The sequence below is a fragment of the Mustela nivalis genome (genome assembly GCF_964662115.1).
Source record: "Mustela nivalis genome assembly, chromosome: 5".
NCBI lineage: Eukaryota > Metazoa > Chordata > Mammalia > Carnivora > Mustelidae > Mustela > Mustela nivalis.
Window position 1 is genome coordinate 7,256,615 of NC_139024.1, and position 23,926 is coordinate 7,280,540.

The window sequence follows — 23,926 nt, forward strand, 5'->3', positions numbered from 1 at the left end:
GGAAGACGAGAACCACCACAGGAGCTCAGAGAGAGGGCTGGGGTGGCTCAGGCCTCTTGCCCCACAGGCTCCTCTGCACTGAGGCCCAGAGGGTCTCCTCACCAGTATTTGTCTCCTGATGGGCCTCCTCAGGTTTCCCTGCTCGCCCCCATCCTCCCTCCAGCTGCTGCGACGCTGCTCATTTCTTTTCTTTTCTTTTTTTTTAAGATTGTATTTATTTAATTGACAGACAGAGATCACAAGTAGGCAGAGAGGCAGGCAGGGAGAGAGAGAGGAGGAAGCAGGCTCCCTGCTGAGCAGGGAGCCCGATGCGGGGCTTGACCCCAGGACCCTGGGATCCTGACCTGAGCTGAAAGCAGAGGCTTTAACCCACTGAGCCACCCAGGCGCCCCAAGAGACGCTACTCATTTCTGAAGCTCATCACAAACAGTATTTTCTCCCCAGCTCCCTGCTAAGACGCTGTTACCAGGGTCCTCTTGGCCTTTGGCTAACTCTGCTCACCTCGCTCTGTGTGGCACTTGGCACAGCTGTGTGGTGGTAGAATTACCTGTGCCCCTGGTCCGAGCATCCTCACCGGTACCTTCCTGGAGTCAGGTGCCCAGCTACTCCGGCATCGCAGGGCATCTGCCTTATGACTCAACATGGAGACACCAAGCTGACTCCAGGCGCCAAGAGCCTCGAAAACAAGTTTCTTCCCCAAATCTCTGCCACACCAAAAGGCCCCCACAAGGCCAGACCACTCACCTCCTTCATAGCCATTAGCTCGCCGGTGTCCACACTGATGCAGGTGTAGACCTTCCCGTACTGCCCCTCCCCTATGAACAGAACACACACACTGCTCTCAGTCACCAGAGCGAGGCCATTTTAAGTCACTCAGATATACGATAACCTTCCCCAGGTCTGGATCTATATTTACAAGACCTATAATTATCCACTACTGCAAGACCCAAAATGTTTCTGAGTGTTCCCCAATGACTGAAGGCAATCTCTGGGCTTTGCCTTACCTGTAAAAATCTAGAGTAGAAGTGACTTTGGCAAACCCTGGAAGGGGCGTGAAGGTGCACACTTTTGCGCACTTCCGGCCCTCAGGGAGGTCAGGGCTAGGGGTCAGGAGGAAGCCCGGCCACAGCTAACCATACCTCATCGCTGCACGGCCAGGGATGTATGGGAATGGATCTGACTAACATGTCTTTGGGGACATTCAGGGGATATATGGCTAAGACAGGTAGCAAGAATTGATAAAATTTATAAAGCACTAGATTTTTTCAGTATTCTCTGTCCTGACAGCTCTACAGACCCTTGAGGGTTTCCGGGGGCTCACAGAGTCCTCTTGTTACAACTGTGTTGGCCTCTTCAGACCTAAACACCCCCCGGAGAGACGCACTGAAAAGCCAGGAGGGTGTGAAACACGGTCAGGCTCCTTCTGTCACACCATCCTCCGGCGGTTATTTCGCAAGAGGCACTCGGCCGGGAAATCATTAACGGGCAGTGTTATAAGACTGTACCGTCTCTCTTCAAAATGTGCTAGAAGGAATAAGGCCGTAAGAATATCAATGGGAACTAATGGGTAAAATTTACATAGTTCTCCACGGGCAACTTCTGGAGTTATCAAGCAAAATGATTCAATTTAATGAACCATTTAAAAAAAATCTTTACAAAATCTCCTCTTGTACTGCTCTTAGAACACATTTTAAAGACACATTATTTACACAAACTAAAGAATAGAACCTCTGCAAAAGACATGCCATGTCACAAAGGATCAATTCTAAGGTTTAGCCTAACGACGTGTAACTACTGCCATTTTCAATCGAGGTTCCTCAATTTCCTTACCAATTTTGTTTCCTCTTTGCCACTTGAACGTCACCTTCCTCAAGCCCACGTGCATGACGTTATCGTAAGATTTAGGGGTGTCACAAACTTGACCAATGATATTCTTTCTCCTCATCTCTCGATACCTCTTTTCTTCAAACAATCGGACTGACTTCTGGATAGCTTCTATGGGTCCTTGTTTGGAAGCACCGTCTAGAGGGAGAATCACAAACTCAGTAGTTCCAGTCACCAGCAGTGAGTCAAAGGCCCATAGATAACAACAGAACAGAGCAACACAACACACGTGAGCACTCAGCACAGCAAGGCCGAGTGTCCTCCAGTCAGATACCCAGCAGGTGCGTTCCAGTCCATTCCAACTGCACAGCTGCAGAGGATGCGACGCCACACACACACACTCAGCAGGTGGGTTTGAGTCCATTCCAACTGCACAGCCTCAGAGGACGCCACCCCCCCGCCCCACCACACACACACACAAAATCCAGGCTAATTGGTTAGAGCCGATGACTTCCTTCCCCCAGACGGCTGCTCAGACAGACACCGCAGGGACCTCCCGTTTGCCTCCAGGCTATTCTGTCTCTAATACACTTTTTTTAAAATAATTTTTTAATTTTTAATTTATTTGACAAACAGAGATCACAAGTCGGCAGAGAGAGAGGAAGCAGGCTCACCACCGAGCAGACAGCCTGATGCGGGGCTCGATCCCAAGACCCTGAGATCACAACCCGAGCCGAAGGCAGAGGCCCAACCCACTGAGCCACCCAGGCGCCCTCCAATATGCTCTTGGTGGCCAGAATTGTCTTACTAACAGGGACAATCTGACCATGCCCCTTTCCTACTTAAATTATTTCACGGTTCTCAACAACCCATTTACCAAAAATCGAAGCCCTGCCTATGGGACTCACGGCCCTGCAGACTTTGGACCCGGTTTATCTTGCCCAGTTCATACTGTCCTTCTCTTCTCCTACCGCAGGCCCCAGAAGAACCAAACGGAAAAGGCTCGTACAGAACACCCTGAGCCGTTTCTCACTCGGAGCTTGTGTTCACACCTTCCTGGCCAAGATGCTGTCTTCCCACACTGTGCCTGCGGAGCACAGCTCACGCGTCACAGCGCCGCTGAAATGCCATGCCTGTCCTCAGAAGCCATCTCTGATGAGAAGGGAATTCAGTTGTCCCTTTCCGGAAAGAGTCCAGAGCAAAGCCTCTGGAACCAGAATGCCCGGGGAAAATCCTCACTTCGCCATTTTCCAGGTGTTTGACAATGGGCAAGTGACCTGACTTCTTCATGTATCAAATTCCTCCTCTGCGGAACGTGGGCGGTATCTCTGGCGCAAGCGCTACTGTAAGCGTCCCATGACACCCCGCACGTAAAGCACTAAGCACCGTGGCCGGGACACAGCAAAACTCAGTGAGGTTTCGCTACTGTTACTACTATTTCTTACCTTCTCAGGCTCCACATCTCCAGAAAATAAGTCTCCGATTTATTTTATCATGACTTACAGTGAGAAATAACTTTTACATACACAGAGATCTAAACAAGAGTTTCATGAAACAACATTCCTCTTCCACACGTGATTGAGACTCCGTCCTATTTTCTTTACAACCCACCGATGGGTCCCACCTATCCTGTGAGCAGCACTGCCTCAGACATGTCCCAACGACATACTCCTCATTCCGTATCCTCCCTACTAAGAGCCTGAATTTTCTAGCCAACAAAGAGATCATGGAGGACGAGGATGGCTGGGGGGTTAATTTGAGAAGAGAAATTTCCCAAGATTCATAATGTTCTAATTGTAATTGTAATTTCCTACTACAACCACTTCTTAAAAACACGAATCGCTCTTTTCTTTACCTCAGTATAGAACGCATCAGGTCTCCTGGGCACAACAAGACTTCACAGCTATGAGCCAATGCACTCCACTGTCAAATATTTCTGGGAGGGGCTTTTTAAAAAATTTTTAAACAGTGAAAATTTTTCAAGATTTCTCCACCTTTGTTAATGTGAACTATAACTACCCTAAGAGTTCCCAAGTTCTCTCGACCACAAAGTATTTGTTTTGAAAATTATCACAAAGACCTGGCACGCGGGGGAACTACTGGCAACGTGGGAGCCACTGGAGAACTCCCCTACCTGTCACCCAGGCTCCAGCACATGGATCTCCGTGCCCTAACCCCTCCGTACACACCTCACCTGCCCCAGACCTGGCAGTCATTTCTTGATGTCCTTCCTTTTTTGAACATCCCACCTTGGTCCGGTATCTGACACTGCATGACTGAGTGATACGCTAACCCATCTCCCTACCTCCTCCCCACTCAGGGCAAGCAGCTTCCTCCACCCCGGGGTCTTCCCAGCTCCTCCTTCCCACTCCCTGAACACACCAGGTGCTCAAGAGGCTGCAGGGCTGGCCACCAACTCTGGGAGAGGCCTTAAACACTTAGCTGTCACTGAAGACTGGCCACGGTGCATCTTCACCCAGCCCCTTCAAGTTCACCTCCATTTACAGCTACATAGTCACTGTGTTTTTATTCTATACTTTTCCTCCAGGCTTGATGCAGACCAGTTTCTCCTTCAAGAGTCAGCTCAAGCCTCACCCCTCCGTAACATCCCCTGACTGTTTCCCACTTTGATGGACAACATCTTCCAAGGCGTGACTGTTGCTAAGAGCACAGACTTGGAGACAGAGGCGGGGTGTGCTGGGTCCCAGCTCTGTCGGGTACCTGTCAGTGCTCTATCAGTTACCACCTTTGCCAAACTACGTGGCCTCTCAAAAACGTTATCATACAGCATTAAGACATGACTACTTCTTCATTTCACAAGTATTAATTATATTCCCCCCATGCACAAAGAACTATGCTAAGAGCCCATCCAAGGTGACATACGGGTTAACCACCACGACTGCCTAAAGAATACAAAGATCAATAAAACATGTTCTGATCCAAAGGAGCTTATAATTTATTAAAAGAAATAGGAAATACTTATAAACACAGTACACACAGGAAGTAATGTCACACAGATAAAAGAGATCAGAAAATGTTAACATAGAAGGACTAATAATTCAAAATCTAAAGCATATTTTAACTGAAACTTCTCACTTTATCCTTAAGCATTTTAAGTTCAACATTCTCTCCCTTACCCTTCGACTGGCTGATAAGTGTCCGAAGTTCCCAGCTTCTTCGAGCTGACCCACTTGAATCACCTTTTGGATAAGCTGGTTCTGCAAGATGTATGTTTTTCACACAAATTAACATTTATGGAATCTTATGTAATCGAGAGCAAGACTGAAATGGTGCACGGCAATGATTAGTTACCATCAACCTGTCCTTTCTGGTAATTAATTTCTATTTGATGTGAATGTGAGAAGCTGTCTTGATAATCACTTCTAGGAAACTATACCAAAGTAAAAAGTTGTCAGTGGCATTACATGATATTAGCCACATTAAACTTTCCACAAATAACAAGACATCAGAAAACAGAGCATAAATTAGATTCTCTGGGGACCCCACTCAAGAGGCCCGGCATTATAATAACAGTGTATCACTAACAAACCTACTGAAGGTTTGTATTTTTGAAGAAAATAAGAGTGCCTGGCAATTAAAGTATCAGAAATAATTTTTTTTAAAAATCACGCAAGAAAAGTAGACCTAGAAAATGCAAGTACAGTTAAAAAGGCATTTATAGTAAAACGCCAACATGTTGAACATCAAATGTTCTCTGGGAACTCTGTCACCTCTTTCTCACTCTTCATTTCTTTCTAAGGCATAACGCATGGAAAGTGGTAAACTGAGGCAGAGGATTCAGCAGGTCGAGACCAGAGTCTGAAGCTCACTACTCACCGTCGCGCTCCTCAGTGGGGCTTGAGTGGCGGCTCAGGGACCGAAACTGTAACTCGGCAGCTATGGAAGCCAACCGGTCGTTCTCAGGGACGCTGGAACCCCTGTTTCGGGATTTTTAAAAATTGAGCTGTCAATTCAATGGAACTTGAAAGACCTGAGATTCTTCTAGAGGGTCATTCTCAGCTAGGGGCAATTCTGCCCACTGGGGACATGTGGCATCTAGTGAGCACAGGACAATGGGAAGGGCAGCCCCACATACAGAATTATGTTCCCACAGTGAACGCACTGCTACTGAGAAACCCTTCTCTGGAGCTGGCAGGACAGTCAGATTTTTATCCTCCACTGCTGACACACAAGAACCTGACTGAGTAATGCTCTGTTTTAAGTTAAAAACAACAAAAGTACAAACAAGATTTATAGTCAGGAGCTACTGGCATATGTGGAAAGCTCCACGTTTAAGCCCAGGATGGATCAAAATCATTAGCCAAACAGGGCTAATACTTACAATTCTGATCATACTATGGATTTATGTACTTAATTCTACTTACAGTGCTAAAATTATTACATGATTCAAAAGATTACAAATCTCTTCATAGGAAAATGCAAGGGTACCCTCGTGATTTTTCAAGCAGTCGCCAAGCAAAGGTGCAGAAGAGCAAGAAGCTTAGCATGTAAAAAGCAAAGTTAATTTGCTGCTTTTCCAGAATAAGGTTAAGAGTGTTTAGAAATCCAGAATGAATCCGTAAAGAGTAAAACCCAGAATTAAATGAGGGAAGTGTTAAAATTATAGTTCAAGTAAACAAGATAAGTGTGGCCTGAGTTTGGTAACAAGTTTCGTGTGTACTGTGTGTATAAGTGATATTATGAAGTATAGTAGCATTTATGCTCTTTTCCATCAGGTGCTAAATAGATTTAAGACGACAGGGTTCTACTGAAAAGACATTTGCAAATTACGGAGTATGCAATGCTTTTCTATTTCCCTAAACTCTCAAATCTGGCATCATCCTTGTTAAGTCTGAAGACAGGGGGACATCCTCTATTGCCACGGAGTTCATCAAAAAGTCTTGAGGCCACTTCATGGAAAAGTCATGGATGTTGAAGTGAAGAGACACGTGACTCCTCACGCCACACCAAAGACTGCGGTGCCAAGCAGAGGTCACTCGACACCTCTATTTTCCTGATTTCCCAGACACAACATGAGCTAAGCCCACATCCTCCAAGATTTTTGCTAGGGTAAAAATACATTTAAAGGAAACAGTGTGCTGGTGAATGCTTAACTACTAGTTGCGGAGTTCCACAATCGCAGTGGTGTAACAACCGGCTTGCAAAATTTCTGAAAAATTAACAACCAGTCTCGCAAAGCAGCCATAGCCAGCTCCGACAAGCCAGACACCATGAAAAAGTTCCATCAACCCTGGTAAGATCACTGAAGCCCGAACAATTTCCTAAGTCAAACCAAATCAAATCAAAACATTCACGGGACGCTGGAGGCAGAGGAAGACCTGCCAGTGCTGATGGGTCTCTGGGACAGGGAGGGCCGCACAGCGGCGCAGGGAGTCCGGCCATCATTCAGCATCCCCCACGGCACACTCACAAACCCTGGCCTGTACCAGGACATCGGCAGGACATGCGCCGTCCACCTCGGGGTCTGCTGCACAGGCCCCCCACAAAGGGGCTGAGGCCCAAAGTCAAACTGAACAGGAGTTGGGCTCGAACACAGGACTGAGGCAAACCGCCATTGGCTAAGTGCGTCTCCACCTGGTCTTGCTGTCCTCAGCCCACTGTCACAGACACACCACCGGACGGTCAAGGGAACTTGACTCCTTTGTAAAAAATGGCCTTCAAGATGGCACACAATGGTGGTGGTAAAATTTCTGTGTCCAGAGTCATCCTAAAGATGAGGAACATTTATGAAATGTCTTCACTATGGACTGAAAACCACCTCCACAAAGCTGAAGACTAAATGCACATGAAGGCTGACCACACATACTTCACTTTTATACTAACATACACATAGTTAGTATATGTATGTGTACATACTATACTATGTACACATAGTGTGGGTGGCTCAGTGGGTTAAGCCGCTGCCTTCAGCTCAGGTCATGATCTCGGGGTGCTGGGATCGAGTCCCGCATCGGGCTCTCTGCTCAGCGGGGAGCCTGCTACCCTCTGTCTCTCTCTGCCTGCCTCTCCATCTACTTGTGATTTCTCTCTGTCAAATAAATAAATAAATAAAATCTTTAAAAAAAAAAAAATAAAATAAATACACATAAAATACCATAGACCTCCAGCTCACAAATGCCTTGAACCATAGTTCAAGAACCTCGAAAGAAGCAGGGGGCGTTCCTCCCCATTCTAGTTTTACAGGACTGGTGTGCAAACGCGGACGCAGCAGGTCACGGGGGAGCGCTCTCCTCCCCTACATCTGCACGGGACAGGAAGTGGCTTCCCTTCGCCCTGAGTGACATGTACAAAAAGATCGCTTCGGTACCTCTCTCAGAGACAGGAGGGTGTATGTGGAAACACTTGCCATGAAATGCTCTCAGCAGTCACATGAAGAAGGTAAATGGGAATCTGTCTAATGGCAACTGTTCATTGTTTCGGCTGACAGCTGTAAAATGCGTTAACTTTTCTTAGGTTATAAACATTCATCACTACAAATTAGGAACAGTTGTTATTTTAACGGAGAAGAATGGAAATGTTTGTAGAAATTTTATACTGTAGTAAGTCTAAAAACATTTTAGTGTTTCTTTCAATTCTAAAGCTGTCTGTGATCTTTCTACCAACAACATACTAATATTCTTTCTTTGGAGCAAGATACAGGGCACGGAGTCTCACCACAGTTTCATCTTTTTTTCTCTGATTACCCTCAACCTGCAGAGCTTTATCTGACTCTCTCAGAAGACGAGAAGAGTGATGGTGTGTCCCCTCTGCCAGACACAAGGGGAGAGTTAACGAGTGACTGACTGTCCTTTCTCCATTAGGAATATGAGATCTTGGGGCCACTGGGTGGCTCAGTGGGTTAAAGCCTCTGCCTTTGGCTCAGGTCATGATCTCAGGGTCCTGGGATCCAGCCCCGCATCAGGCTCTCTGCTCAGCAGGGAGCTTGCTTCCCCACCCTCTCTCTCTGCCTGCCTCTCTGCCTACTTGTGATCTCTGTCAAATAAATAAATAAAATCTTAAAAAAAAAAAATATGAGACCTGAACAAAATCCTCTGTCAAAACTAACTAGAATGGGAAGAAGTGCAACTCACTCCTTACCTATACCGAAGACTCAAGCGAGACACTTTCTGGCGCTTGCCAAGTGTCTGACAGCTCTGTCCAGTAAGGATATGTCCTCCATAAAAGATACAAACCCCGTGAACTCAGTTTTCCATTTTCATAAACTACATCTAATCAATAATTCTATAAATTAGAAAATCTGGTTAGAAAAGTGATCCTTCTAAAAAATCCCCGCCTAATGGTGTTAACTAGAAGCCTTCTCTGAGCTACCTTGGGACCGACCCCTCAAGGCACTACTTGCCCAAATTCTCATGTCCCCTTTCGTGGGGAGCAGGTGTATGTGGAAACATTTGGTCTGACACTCTCTCCGAAGAGTTGTTATTGGCAGGGAGTCTGGTCATTTTGGTTAATGTTAGCTCCGAGGAAATATTAATCAGGCAAATTATCTACTTGTGCTACTAGGTGCTCGAGCCTGCTGGGGTGACACTTCCCCCCACTGCGGAAGTGCACAGGAGGGGGCCGAGAAGGCATGCCGCCGGCGGGGGATGACTACCTGGTATCATGGGCACTGCTGGCGGGTTTGGGTGGTGCAGAGTCGCTGCCCGAGGGGCCGGGGCGAGCGGCGGCGGCGGCCGCAGTGACAGGAGCAGCAGCGGGGCTGCCGTGGCTCCGCGCGTCCGAAGGCACGCTCCGGGTGCTGAGACGAGAGGAGAAGCTTCAGGAACGCAGCCGAGAAAACAGACTGGACTCTCCAGGGGTTCTCAGTTAAGAATAAAATAGGGTGAGGAAGTGAAAAAATACTTAAAAATATAAAATGCAAATTTTCCTTTGAGATTCAGGTCTAGGTGTAAAAAAGAAAAAAACTAATTACCTTGAAAAATAATTGTGGTCTTTTCCTAATTACCTTGAAAAATAATTGTGGTCAAATAAAATTAACTTTTAAAAAGTGATTCTACAGGGGAGAGAAAAGGCTCACTCTGTCCAGATGCAGAAATGCCACCAGATGCCACAGAGTTACTCTGTACTGGAGCTTCAGAACTCGCTTCTGTATTTAAGTTGCTTCAAGGTTATAGACACACACGAGAGTCAAAACTGGAAAGATCATTCCAGTTTTTCTTCACTTCTACACTGATGTTTAGGATTATTTTTCAAATGTTTATTATCTATGCATACTCAAATCTGTTTCTGTAAGGTCATTTTCAAAGAAAGAGAAAGACAGAATTATTCCAAAGCTGGCCAGCATTTAGTAGTTCGAGGTTAAGAACAAGCTGAGAACCTAGGGCACCTGGAAAGGCACAAGTCTGTGGCAAAGCTGCATGTCTTTTTCTCTTGCAAGTAAGGCCCTCCCTGTGGTCTATCTTTGAGAAAATGCAACTCAGAGCATTTAAAACAGTATGAACGAGAACACAGAAACCCCGCTCAGTGGTCAGAGCAAGCGTCCAGAAGCTGGCAGAGCGGAGCGTGCGCCTCAGAGAAGAATCCAGACTGTGACTGGCTAGGCAGGCGCCAAATACCTGAATCCCTCTGGAGTCGGGATGATCAGATGCGGGTTAGGAGGGTCGCTGTGGCACCGCGGCACCTTCACAGGACGGGGGCTGTTCCGATGAATAGCTGCCAGGGACAACAGTGACAAAGGCAACTTGTTAAAGGGGTCAAAGGGAAAAGCCAAAGCAGGTCACTACGCGTAAACGAGATGGGACTTAACTTTGCTGGTGGCCAAAATAAACCCGTTCTGTAAGTAAGAAAGTCATTATCATGTAAACAAACATTGTAGAATATGCATTTTTTAAGAACTAATAAAAGGTATTATTATATATTCAAACTTTGAGCCATCAAAAATATTTCTGAAATCCTGGAGAGAAAGCACACAATGGACATGAAATAAACAATGTGACCCAGATGGAGACTGAGATGAGACATCTCTCTAATCAAGATTCTTGAAGTGGCTACATTCTTAGAGAGATTCTGGCCCATGCTGACACTTCACTTGGGTTCTGAGTCAGGGACGGCCACAGTCAATTTTCGAGTACACAGAGTTTTATTTAATTCCTTTAAACCAAATAAGGAGGATCAGACATGGTATAAATGGGTTATTCTTTTTTAGAATGTGTTTTCTTCTCTTCTTTGTTTAAATATTCTGGTAAAAACTAGATAAAATTTAAAAGGCCTTTGCCTAGTGATTACAGAATCGCTGATAATTCTTTCCTGGAACTAGACACCACTGGCACAGCACACGTGTTACATTTTGTCTATTTTGTCCCTACACGTTTAATCTTACTTTTGACTCAGTCTTACTTAACCCTCCTTAATTTTTTAAAAGTCATCTCTTCTCTTCATGTGAATGATTTCACTCCATATGTTTTATTTCATCTATATATGCTTTATCCTAAATGGAAATACTTCCTTCTTTGTGGTTCTAGTTAGTTTGTTGTCAATAACATAACACAGAGATGACCGAAGTCCCCAAAATGGAGAGATCTGAAGGGGAAACTTGCAAAACAAAAATCTAGCAATTATTAAGAAAAAATTCAGGCAATTTGTGTCTCTGGCTCACTATATCAACAATTAAAATAGTAAATGAAAGAACTCCAATAACAAAGGTAAAAAGAGAAAAAAAAACAATAAAAATGTTTGCAGAAGGAAGGTGATGTCTTTAATTCAGCAAAAATAGTGGGAACTTTGAAGCCAAAAATCACTACAAAATTTCCCCCTTGAGGTGTAAAAAAAGAAAGACGTGCTGCTAGAACACAAGCACGCAAACTGCCCCATTCCTCATGTGTGACAGAAAGAATTTCTTCTCAGAATATATCTACCGAACTGCTGCAAAACTGTGACATTTCACCAAAAAGAAAATCCAAATGGTCAATAAACACAAAATAGATTTCTAATTTCTAATTTCACTAGTGATATTTACTATAGAGATGTTTCTCATGGCAAAAACTAACCAAATGTTCACAAGGAAACGGTGCAAAGAACTATTAACACACCCTTAACGGACACAAGGCAGCCAGTAAGGAGAACGAGACGGATCTCGACCCATCGACAGAGAGGAACTTCTACAGTCGTCAGGAAAGGAAAGCAAGACATGAATATCCAACGGGATCCAACTTTCACGCAGTAGAAGCGGCGGCCCTGTCTGTCTATGCTTGCGTGACGCTGGGAGCATAAAGGAGGCAGGGCCACACGCACCTGCACAACCACAGGAGTGCGCGGAACCCAGGCTGCCTACCAGGCTGCTGCTGGGGCTTCCGAGGGTAGCGCTGAGGGAGAGGAAGACCGCAGGCATTGGGAAGGACAGCTGGCTGCTCTCCCTTTCTCCAAGTGCCCTGGTGAGGAAACAGCACAAAACCGGAGGCAGACTGCCGCCACGCACAGAACGCTGGGGTTTACGAAGCCTAAATGCGGAGCCCTCGTTAGCACCTGATGAGCACTTGCAGACAGGCTCGGTGACAGCGATGTCGTACGCGCAGCCCCAGGTCACCAGGCCGTCTGGCAATCTGACTCTCAGCCGGTGCTGTTTCCACCAAGCCACATGGCCCAGAAGACAGGGAGCACCTCTGGCCTCCCGGCAGCACGGTAACCAGCCATCCCGCCAGCAGCTGGGGGACAGGCCCACGAGTAAAGAGTGATCCCGCCTTAGCAGTGGTTACCCTTCCACCGTGGGAGCACGACTGCTTTTTGCTTTCCTCCGTAGTATTTTCTACCTTGAAATTTTCTACATGTACATTCTCTACATTTTTCTACATACTCTTTCTACGTTGTTATTTTTTTTTAAATTTTATTTATTTATTTGAAATAGAGCAAAGGGTGGGGAGGGGGAAAGCGAGCAGCAGGCTTTCCGCTGAGCAGGGAGTCTGATGCGGGGCAGGAACCCAGGACTCCAAGATCAGGACCTGAGCTGAAGGCAGACGCGTAACCGAGTGAGCCACCCAGGCACCCCTCCACGTTGCAATTATGCTACCATGAAAATGATTAGTAAGTATATTATAATAATATTAGTAATGTTATTATATCATTATATTAGTAATGATAGTTAAGTATTTTCAAGTAATGTAAATGTAAAGTAATGATAAATTGATAAATGTGACAAATGATAATGATAAAGGATAAATAATTTTAAAGTAATGATAGATAAGTATTTTTAAAAAGTGATTTTTAGAGCACCTAAGCGGCTCAGTTGGTTAAGTAACTGCCTTCGGCTCAGGTCATAATCCCGGAGTCCTGGGATCAAGTCCCACATGGAGCTCTTAGCTCTGAGGAAAGTCTGCTTCTCCCTTTGACCATCTCCCCTCTCATGCTCTCTCTCACATAAATAAATAAAATCTTTTTTAAAAAAGTGATTTTTACTCAATCACTGATCATGTATGTATTCTTAGTGAAATATTTTAGGAGATCAGAAAACCAAAGTTTTTAGGATAATATGATTAACCAAAAGTTCCATAAGAATATAGAAATGTTATAAAACTATAACATTATATAAAATATTCAAAGAGTTTTACAAATGGTAACTTTCATTTCATAACAGACTTTGGAGAAAAAAAAAGGTATAAAATGAGTAACTAAGTAAATTTTAAAGATAGTGAAACCAAGCATTAAAACCTGGTCTCTGAGATTTTTTGAAGCTAGCAAGCACCCTTGAATATATAGTTCCTGCTCAGTAAGTTTACCACTTATGAATTATTTTATTTTGTATAATTTAAACTGCTTCAAAATTTCTATGCTTTCATTTCTGAATGTTTATTGGATATAAATAGTTTTGCTTTTACTAACTATCTCAAGAATGGGGGAAGACACAGTCTTTTTCGGATCTATTTGGTTTAAAAGTTTCAACATACTCCATAAAACTGTACACTAAACACTATAATGAAAGTATATCATAGCATAACTTAAACTTGTATTTTTTTTTTTAAGTAAAATCAATGAAAAATTTACAGTGTTAGTGGCGAAATTCTTAGCTGTGGAGGAGTGCTGAGGTGAGGAAGGGGCGGAGCAGTTAGATTCACTCACCTACGGCAGGAAAGGCCCTTGCTCCCTAACAGACAGCTGTCTCTCCAAGTCTTTCCTTCCCAGAAGAAGAGATTTTAAGGGGGTGAACAGAATCATTGTTGATGTGCAAAACATTAGTTATTAATTAAACTGTGTAGCTAACACCGCTGGGGGCAGTGCATACCCTCTGCTGGCACTGTCATCTTCCTGCTGGACTCAGAACTGTTCAGAGTCCCCATATACACACCTCATAACTGTCACTGTCATCTTCTTCGATATTGTTAAAGAACTTCTCAAACAGCGTGAGGGGCTGCACCTGTAAGGTGATGGGCCTGCCCAAACCAGGAGGTGCTAGGGTTAATGTTCTATCGGCCGTCTTACCAAGGTACAAACCTGTAACAGGACTGTGTGGCTTTCCTATCACATGGCCAATGCACTCATTCATCAGGGCTTGAAGACTCTAGGGGTGGGAGAGGACAAAGGAAAGAATGTACATTCTCTCAAGGATGCAAGCAGCACAATTAAGCTTTCCACCTATTAAAAGAAATAGGCTGTGCTATCCTTAGTAAATACTTTCAAAGTTCATTTGGAAGACAATAAGTTTAAATAAAAATTAAACATAAACTGCCCATAATTTAAAATAGTAATAATAATATATGCCACTCACTTTTTATTAATAAAAGCGAGTTAGCATTCAACTCCCCATAAGGCAATAATATGCACGAGCAAAGGACTTCTATAATCATTTCTACTATTCGGAGGCTAAGAGGATTGAATTCACATGTTGACCATTGTCTTTTTCAGCTGATGGAATGTACTGGAATAACAATGATAATATTTAACATCTGGCATGCTCTCAAATGAAGCATGATGTAGTGAAACAGCTAATCCTTGTTCTTCATTAAACTGCTAAAAAGCACCAACTAATACTTCAGCACTTTATAAAATGTGAAACTGACAAATATTTCAGAAGTGCCAGGCTTCACAGCTATCCTCTGACTAAGCTGGTTGACCAATGCTGTTATAAAAGGAAAGAGCATGGAATATTGTACTACGCTGTTACAAGTACTTTACCTTTCAGCGTTATCATTACAGCTAGGAAAAAATATTTAAGAACAACTATACAAAAATACACAATCACGAACAGTGATCAACTTATTTCAATAATAATGATAATAATAATAATAATAAAAAAACTCCAGAATATTCCATACCAAGAAGTCATCTTCTGGCAAAGCTGAAATAAAGGCAGGTTCAATGGCTTGTAGAAAGTCAAAACCTTGGGTTGCCCACCTGTTACATGAGGAAGTTCAAGAGTCACAAAATGAAGAAAACACTGTAGTAGTTTTAGTAGTGCTGAAAAGTAATCTGGAAAATTATCATCTAAGAAAAAACACATTTTTTGACTTTATGTAAATGCCTGGGGTTGAGTAAATTTATAGTATGTGTTGAGAAAAAAAGGACAAACAGCTTCTTAATAAAGGCACTGGTTACCGATTTGTTTCCATTTACATTAAAAAAAGGCTTAAATTTCATGAGGGAAGGTTAAAAAAAATGAAAAAAAAAAAAAAAAGCAATCAGAAGACCTGTCCAGGGAAACTGTGAACTCCCATAAAAATGAACTCATTATGGAACAATTTTTTTTAAGTTATCCAAATATTCCGGGGCTTTCTGTGGTAATAGTTTCATTTAAAAATAAAACAAAGCCAAATCCTATCATCTACGACTTCAAAATGCTCCTTTTTGTGTCATCTGTTCAGAAATGTCACATAAAACATACATATGAAATGCTACCATGCCCACATCCCTCTCATTCCCGCATTTTCCAGCTTCACAGGCTGCTCCAAGCGTCACACACACTCTCTCTCTCTCTGCAGCAGAAGTACTGACTTACTTGCAGTTCTAGGAAACATCTACTAGGTCATTACCTGGGTCTTGTACCTCGACCACTCTCACATTTAGTGAGGACATAGTTCATCCATTTCCGGGCAAAGCTTATATATTTGTCTCCTATCTTCTGTCTAAACTCTCCAGACATCAAACGAACAACTTCTTTATGATACTGTAAGAAGATATTGTATATATCAAAAGAAGTAATGACTATACAAATACAAATATCTAAACACTACAATGCCTCATGTTTAATGTCATTTTTCTAAAAACAAAAAGCAAAAACCAAATAAAACTCAAATATTTTCAAGAGTAGGAAAAGTTCAACAACTGATTAGTTGGGTATAACAGCCAGTGCTCTTCACTGAACACTTTGTCAAGAACAAATGAGGTGCTGTATGTTGGCTAATTGGACATCATAATAATTTTTTTAAAGAGTATCAAGAGTTATAGATATTATGTCTTAAAATGCAGTTTCACCAATGTTTTACCCATAAGTTTAAATTATGAATGCACTTTCATGATATTAAACATCTCTTCAAGAAGGCTTTTAAAATGTAAGTAGAGAGCTTACACACAGTAGCACAAAATGAAAACTGGGAAACTGCTGACAACTTAAAAGGAAACCAACATTTGCGATACTCAGCAATGGATAGGGTGACATTCCTGACGAGCTGGGATTACAACCAGTAAGCTGATTTGCTGTACAAGATTCCTCACGCATTCAGTAAGTTACAGAGCAACTGTGAAATTACACTGTGCTTTTCCCCTTATTTTGTACCTACCTCGAACCCAAAGTTGTAACCCTGAATCATCGCTTCCCGGTAGTACTGCTGCAACGTGACGGACTCAGACTCATCGACTTCGGCATCGAATTCTGAAGTGAACATGTGGTCCACTTGGTCAATGGCATCGCTTATTCTGTTGCAAAGCTCTAGTGCATCATTCTAAAGAGTCCCAAACCATAATTAATCCAAACAAAGCAAATCACCTGGTACTTAACTGTATTTTAGAGGAAGATTTCTTTCATCATCACAGACATTAACCACCATGATATATTTTGACCATATTTATTCTGGTCACTCAAAAACAAAGGAAATGTATTTTTTATTTATTTTGCTTTAATTTGTATTAGGTATTCTTTAACACCTTATGAAATAAAAGCAGAAAAACATCCATTTGAAATGATAATGCCTCATTGTGGTCTTTGAATAGATGCTTTCATCTTTAATATTTTGTGTATCAACCACCAGCTGCTTTTTCCCCTGGGCAGTAGCTGAAGTATGATTTCCACTGAACAGGAATTCAATCCAACAGGAACGCTGTATCTTCCTTCATGTCTCCCTGCCACTCCCTAGTTCAGCGGTTCTCAGTTGGGGTCTCAGTTGGGGTCAATTTTACGCAAGGGGACATGGGCAATCTTATTTTGGTTGTCAACTTGGGGAGATGGGATAAGAAATCTACTGGCAACTAGCGTGTAGCGATTAGAGATGCTGCTAAACACCCTACGAAATAGGACAGCTGCCAAATCAAAGAATTATTGACCCAAAACGTCAATGTTGCTGAGGCTGGAAAACCCTGTGCTAGTTCAGGCTGTGCTGTCTCCCTAAGCAGGACGATAATCACCCCAAACCGGACCCCCTTCCACTCACCCTTAAACACACACATATGGACACATGGTCTCCACTGGGCATTCCTCCTACAGGCTTTTCCAAAATATTCTTCCTAAACATTCAAATACTCTTTGAGGCTTAGACAAAATAAAATCCCAAAGCTCTCGATAGCCTTATTTTTGCCTACCTGATTTTACCAGCCTTATCTTCCATGACTTTCCACCGTACACAAAAGATCTAGTCAAATCAGACTACTGGATAGTCAGCAAGCATTCCCAGTACCCTGACCCAGGGACACTGATGCTCAAGTGTTCCTTCCCAGTTTTCATCTTCTGAAATCCTCCAAAGTGAAATGCCTCCACGATGGCAACTCCCAGATGCGACCACGAGGATCTAATGTCTCCCCGTTCAGTACTTCAGTGCTAGCTCAGGTTGCACTGAATTCACCAAATTCCTTACACTCAAGAATAATCAGTATCTTACAGAATTCTGCACTCTCCAGTCTATGGACTTAAACTAAAAGAAAAGACAAAAGTCCCCTACACTGGCATTCAAGTGGGATGGCAATCAATGAGAGAACGTGTTTCTAGGTAAATGAGACAGGTCAGCCTGACAGAAGAAACAATCGCTTATCAAACTACTTATGGTTTCAAGAAGTGCTTCTTCTTCAAGAAGTCAAGCCCTAATGTGACGAAGTTGGTATAACTGATGGGCTGTGGTAAGCGTGGTTCAGACCAAGACCAATGAACAGAAAACAAGGCAGACATGGCAAAAACAGGAAATAATGGGAAAAGGTGAGGCTCTGGTTTGCCCTGAACTCTGAACGCCTAGTGCCTGTCTACAAGCGTCTTACTCTACTACATTTAATTTGGCTAGATTATCATCAGTTAAATAAAAGAAATAAATCTCCTCTTTGGTCACACATTACAAATTTGGAGTACCTCTAGCAAACACTCCTGACTGCCAAAGAAGAAAGAAACCTGCAATCGGAGTGAAGAGACCTAAATTCCAGTATCAGCCTGGCTACTAACCAACCATGCGGCCATTCAGAAGTCACATATCTGATCAAAATTCTATCCCTTCCAATTCCAACATTCTACAGTTCCCAGAGAGATCTGGGAGGCTGCAGTGAAGACACGGTACAAGGTGTACCGCGAAGAGGGAGAATGGTTAGCAGCCACGTAAGACTTCAGGTCCCTCGGGTAGGATGACACTGTCGCCCACAAAAGCCTTCCCAGTGCCACCTCCACACACGAATCAAGGAGCTCGGCAGAGTGGTGGTGATGTACCTTTAGCTGCTGCAAAGCTCTGGCAATGACCGGCTGACTGGATGTCTGCTCCTGGCGGAGAGTCAGGAGTCCCTCGATGGACGGCTGGAAGGTTTTTCTCTGGCTGGTGAGCTGGGCCGACTGCATGACCACTAGTAAAAGATTATCCACCTGGGAGGAGAATCCAGCACAGGGCTTAAAAACAGGCCCACCTCCTGCTTCCCGCTCTAGGTCAATCCCTAGCCCCAAAACAACGCCAACCTCGTCAGGGCGGCCAGGCCAGGAGCCCCGGGGTCAGAAAGGAGTTTGCGAGCACAGCTGCTCCCTGCGGTGGGAGCCGTGCGCTGCAGCGGGCACTGCCGTCTGAGGTCTCCCCACAACGCGGAAGAATCCCATGGAATCGTGCAGGCACAGCGTCTCTCAAACATCCTAGAACTGCGAGTGACTCAGACTCCTGCAGCAGTGTGCGTGTGTGCATGTGTGAGTGCATGTGTTCGTGTATGTGCGTGTGTGTTGGAGCGGCCTGTGAAGCTGGAAAATGCAGGACTAAGAGAGGGTGAGATGAGTTGCCTTCCACGAGACAGACAAAATCGACACTTTGTTATCTTTTTCTTCTAAGTGACAGTCACTGCAGTATCTTGCATAGAAGTGTGGGTGATGTGATCAGAGTTACGTATAACGGTCATCTCAGAGTACCAAAACACACGTGTGCACATGGTGCACACGCACACACACAGACCTGGAGGCACGGAACTGAAAGTCAGACACCAGACTGGGTCAGGACCCGGATGACAAAGTCTGACCATGGCAGTGGCTCTGGCTGCAGGGAAAGTGTCACTGACGGGAAACGCTTCAGGTGTGTTAGGGCTGGTGATGAGCAGGCAGGGTAAAAAGATGAGTCTATGTTAACTGTCACATTCTGGTTTCAACAACTGAGTGGCCAGAGCAGCATCTGGTGACACACGGAGCACAAGCGGAGAGATCGTGTGAAGTCAAGAGGACAGTAAGCCAGTGTGCTCAACGCTGGTCGGGCCCGTCTGTCGCCCGTCTGAGGCGCACGCGAGCCCTCAGCACCACTGTCCCGAGGGGAACACAGACAACACGAGAGCCTTCCCACGGGTTTCAATCAATGAATTCTACAAATCACCATGGGATCCCCATTGGGTGGGTAGGTAGCATTGTAGCCTTTACTACAATGTTAACTAACAACAAGTAAACCAGAGTATGTGAAGAAGCAGAATTTTCGAATTGCAAATTAAATGAGGGAGAGAATTCCTTTTAGATCATGAGCATACAGATCACGGCTGAACTAAGGAAAGATATAGATTCCCAATAATCCAATACAATTTAACACACAGAATTTGAAGGAACGTTTTAGTACAAGTTGTGATATAACATTTTTGGAACATTGAGGCGTATTTTGGGGAGGTCTACACTTGAGACGACTATGGCAGTTAAACCAATCACTCAGGAGCTGCTAACAACTTATTTTCCCTAAAAATATTTTCAGAAAGTAATCCTGCTTCAAGGTAGGGGTGGGAGGCGTGGACATGGGACTGGGAGTGGCACACCTGCATGCTTCTCAGGGTGTCAACAGTCTCCACCTGAGGCACGATTTTGACCGGCTGAGCTTCCCACGTGGCCCAGCTGTCTTCCGGACCCAGAGTGCGGTCACTGTGCTTGGTGAGCAGGAGATGGGCATCAATCAGGGCGTCATCTGACTCTTTCGAGCAATCCTTTCCCGCGGCTGCATTGAGGAACTGCAAAATAGTGCTCTTCTCCATGGCAAGATTGCCTGGAACAAACACCTGCAAGTTTTCTAAGCCAGGAATCTGTACCTGCAGAAGAAATGATCCCACGTCTTAGACTGGGGAATGTCACATGTTATAAAAGTGTTATTTGAAATATACAGAACTAGACAAAGACAGTTGGGTGCGGGGAGCCAGTGCTGAGGACACTGCAGGGAGCCCCAGTCCCCTGTGACTGGAGCAGGACTGGGGCAGGCTGGGGCAGGCTGGGGCGGAGCACGGGAGTGCTGTGCGGGAGGCCTGGGAAGGCTTCTCCACTCACTGAGCGTCCTCTAACTGCTTTATTTTCAAGTAGCAAGAAAACACCCGTCAGGGGAGGAACGCCAGCCTAAAGCAACTTGTCAGTGCTACTTTGTGATGCTTACGGAAGGTCACCTGACTAAGCAAAAAGGCAAAAAAAATTAGTACGGAGTCACTAATCATTTTTGGTGGGGACATCCTAAGAAGCCTTTTAAAGATCACTTTAACAAGAAGCACATACATGACACTGTTGTGCAAATCACAGTAACTGCAGGGAGGATAAAACTGTGGGCCTGGGACCAAATTCCCAGGAACAATATCATACACAGAATCTAAGTACTAAGTCTCAAACAAACGGTAGCAAAGATGAGGACTCAGGGGCTCTAGTGATGAGTCGGGCACTGAAGGCCGAAGTCCCTGTAAAAACTCTGAAGTGTTTCAGAAAATGTAAGGGTAAAAACAAAAAAACGACTTAAAAATCAATTATTAGGGGTGCCTGGGTGGTTCAGTCAGTTAAGCATCTGCCTTCGGCTCAGGTCTGGGATCAAGCCCCATATCGGGCTCCCTGCTCAGTGGAGAGTCGGCTTCCCCCCCCCCCTCTCTGTCCCGTCTCCCCAGGTACACACACCCACATGTGCATGCTCTCTTCCTCTCTCTCAAATAAATGAATAAAATCTTTTAAAAAATCAGTTATTTTGGGGCACCTGGGTGGCCCAGTGGGTTAAGCCTCTGCCTCCGGCTCAGGTCATAATCTCAGGGTCCTGGGATCGAGCACCGCATCGGGCTCTCTGCTCAGCAAGGAGCCTGCTTCCTCCTCTTTCTCTCTCTCTCTCTGCCTGCCTCTCTGCCTACTTGTGATCTCTGTCTGTCAAATAAAGAAAATCTTAAAAAAAAAAAAAAAAAGATTTTCTTTATTTGACAGAGAGAAAGACAGCGAGAGAGAGAACATAAGCATGGGGAGAGCGAGAGAGAGAAGCAGGCTTCCCACAGAGGAGGAAGCCCAACACCAGCCTCGATCCCCGGACCCTGGGACTGTGACCTGAGCAGAAGGCAGCCGCTTAACAACTGAGCCACCCAGGCATCCCAACTAATTTTAATACAGTATGAATAAATATTTGGCTACTTTACCTGCATTCTAATAGTAAGTTAGTAAATACAAAAAACTTTGTTTTTCTGATTATTTCATTGAAAAATTATGAGAAAGTCTTATTACTGGGATCAATATATAGCCAGCAAAGCCTAAAATATTTACTACACGGACCAAGAAGAGAAGGTTTTCCCGTTTTAGAAAAAAACAAGAAAGGCATAATATTCCAATTATACCATCTTTAATACTTACCTTAACATACTGTTTTGATTTCAGAACGTCCAGAAGGTCTCTAACTGGGGCTGAAAATATGAACTCTGCTGCTATCTCCAGGTCCTAGGATCACAGTTACAAAGAAACTTCTTTAGGGTTAGCTTGTTAAAAAAAATAAGGCAAAAGAAAAATTTTTAAAAATAAATTGGGATAGTTAACTCACCTTTCTCAACATTTTAGCAAATCCAAGTGCTTTGGAGGCTCTTTCCCTAGCTTCGTGAAAGAGCTCCTTCAGTGCTCGACTAATCTCTATAACCGATCTCCTGCCAAGTTGATGAAAATCCAGTTAGAGTGCATTAGAGTACATTAAGAAATAGACAGCAATAAAGATGAAGCAAATTCTAAATCACACTAATAAAGAGTGAAGATCTGGATAAATGGGAGCAAGCAATTATTGAGAATGTACTTGAAATATTCAGAAGCTTGCTCTCTTGCAGTTTTCTAGAAAGTACTTGTATTCTTCAAATAAATAAGGCACACACAATAACCTTCAAATAACAGTAAGCTTAATTTTCGAAAGATTTCCTTACAACGATTTCTCAGAGTTTGAGAAAAAGTTCTTACATTGACTCCCAGCTCAGGATCTTACTAAAAAGGAATATATGCATGCCGTGGCGGGCTGGTGAACATTTAACAACCGGCTTCTCTCAAAGAACTGTCTTATATGGTGCTCCGGGACTCCTGTGTGTAAGCACGCCCATCACTGCTGCCCGCAGGCCACCAGTGTGCCAGCACGAGTGGCAACTGGGTTAGAGATGAGCGGGATCGCACCTCAGCTCGCTGGGGCCGGGAAGAGCCAGCCCCGTCACCCACTGCACATTGCTCGGAAACAACCAGAGCACCATCAGAGCTGTTCTCTACTTCACCACCTCTGATCTCCAATTTTCCCTGCTTATTCAGAATTTTGAAAGTCACTGCGCTGGCTCTCAAAACTGCAGGACCTTCTAGAAATGGACTCATTCTGAGTCTCGGCTCTTCAGCACTGTCCCAGGTTAAGAACCTGTGTGAACGCTTCTTGCTTTAATCCTAGCACGATGACATTTCAGGTGTTCTGAACCCAAAATGTGTTTCTCATCCAATTTTGGATGATGAGAGCAACCATTTCAGCTCTAGAGAAGTCAGCTCCCCCTGAATGTTTCCTAAGTTTGAATCATACAATACAGCTAGTAATTGGTCACGGAAGAGTCGTATGGCTGACAATCCCACAGAAACAGCAACTGAACCTGATCCAACCTGAATACTATCTCATGACAGTGGAAGAAATGCAACAGATGTGTAAGGCATGGTTTCATGTATTCAAGCTTCAAGTCCAACAGAAGGAAGAAGCCATGCATAAAAACAGAAATGTGCCAAGTGCCAATTAAATGTAGTAGTGGACTGCTACAAAGGTGAGACAGAAGCATGAGTATTGAATTGGAGACATTCTAGGACAGAAGGATGAATTCGCTCTACTCATTTTTAGTCAACTTACACTGTCTCTCCCTTTCTCTAAAGTCACTATTTTTGTTAGGCTAACTAAATTCAAAGTTCATCTTCCAAGAAAATTTCACAGAAAATCCTAAGCAAGCCCATGAAAAGATAAAACAGCAATAAATAGAAATCTTTAGGTCTCCTATGGAAATGCCTAAGGTCCAACATGCTTGGGTTGGAATGGGGCCCATTCTAGACTCATCGCCACAAGCAGAACTCCATGAAGGTACCTGATTTCGTCAGAGGCACTGCTGTCATCAGCGCTGGTCCAGAACTCCGCGCAGCTCTCCTGCAAGCCGACCTCTAAAAAACTTCCCGTCGACTTGAGCAGCATCCCCGCGATGTCACTAGGAAACAAGGACACAAAAGTAAACCAGGGAAGAAAAACTGTCCTTGCGTAATTCTTGA

General features: G+C 44.1%; 1 protein-coding gene across 12 annotated transcripts in view; it reads right to left on the minus strand.

Moving 5' to 3' along the window:
• MAP3K4 (mitogen-activated protein kinase kinase kinase 4) overlaps positions 1-23,926 on the minus strand; it is a 150,260-nt gene that overhangs the window by 8,445 nt on the left and 117,889 nt on the right. For 4 of the 12 annotated variants that reach the window (XR_014311382.1, XR_014311384.1, XM_082729492.1 and 1 more), the window contains exons 7-20: positions 23,749-23,865; positions 22,212-22,311; positions 22,028-22,111; positions 20,212-20,478; positions 18,662-18,811; positions 16,545-16,706; positions 15,798-15,931; positions 15,084-15,162; positions 14,251-14,329; positions 10,398-10,494; positions 5,662-5,762; positions 4,962-5,042; positions 1,831-2,022; positions 745-815 (exon numbers count right to left, since the gene is read on the minus strand). Coding sequence is in view for 8 of the 12 variants with exons in the window: in XM_082729492.1 (XP_082585618.1) it covers positions 745-815; positions 1,831-2,022; positions 4,962-5,042; positions 5,662-5,762; positions 10,398-10,494; positions 14,251-14,329; positions 15,084-15,162; positions 15,798-15,931; positions 16,545-16,706; positions 18,662-18,811; positions 20,212-20,478; positions 22,028-22,111; positions 22,212-22,311; positions 23,749-23,865 (1,714 nt within the window). In the remaining 4 variants the exon portion in view is untranslated. Of the gene's footprint in view, positions 1-744; positions 816-1,830; positions 2,023-4,961; positions 5,043-5,661; positions 5,763-9,436; positions 9,581-10,397; positions 10,495-14,250; positions 14,330-15,083; positions 15,163-15,797; positions 15,932-16,544; positions 16,707-18,661; positions 18,812-20,211; positions 20,479-22,027; positions 22,112-22,211; positions 22,312-23,748; positions 23,866-23,926 lie in introns of all 12 variants that reach the window. The other 8 variants (XM_082729489.1, XM_082729490.1, XM_082729496.1 and 5 more) reach the window with 3 other exon arrangements.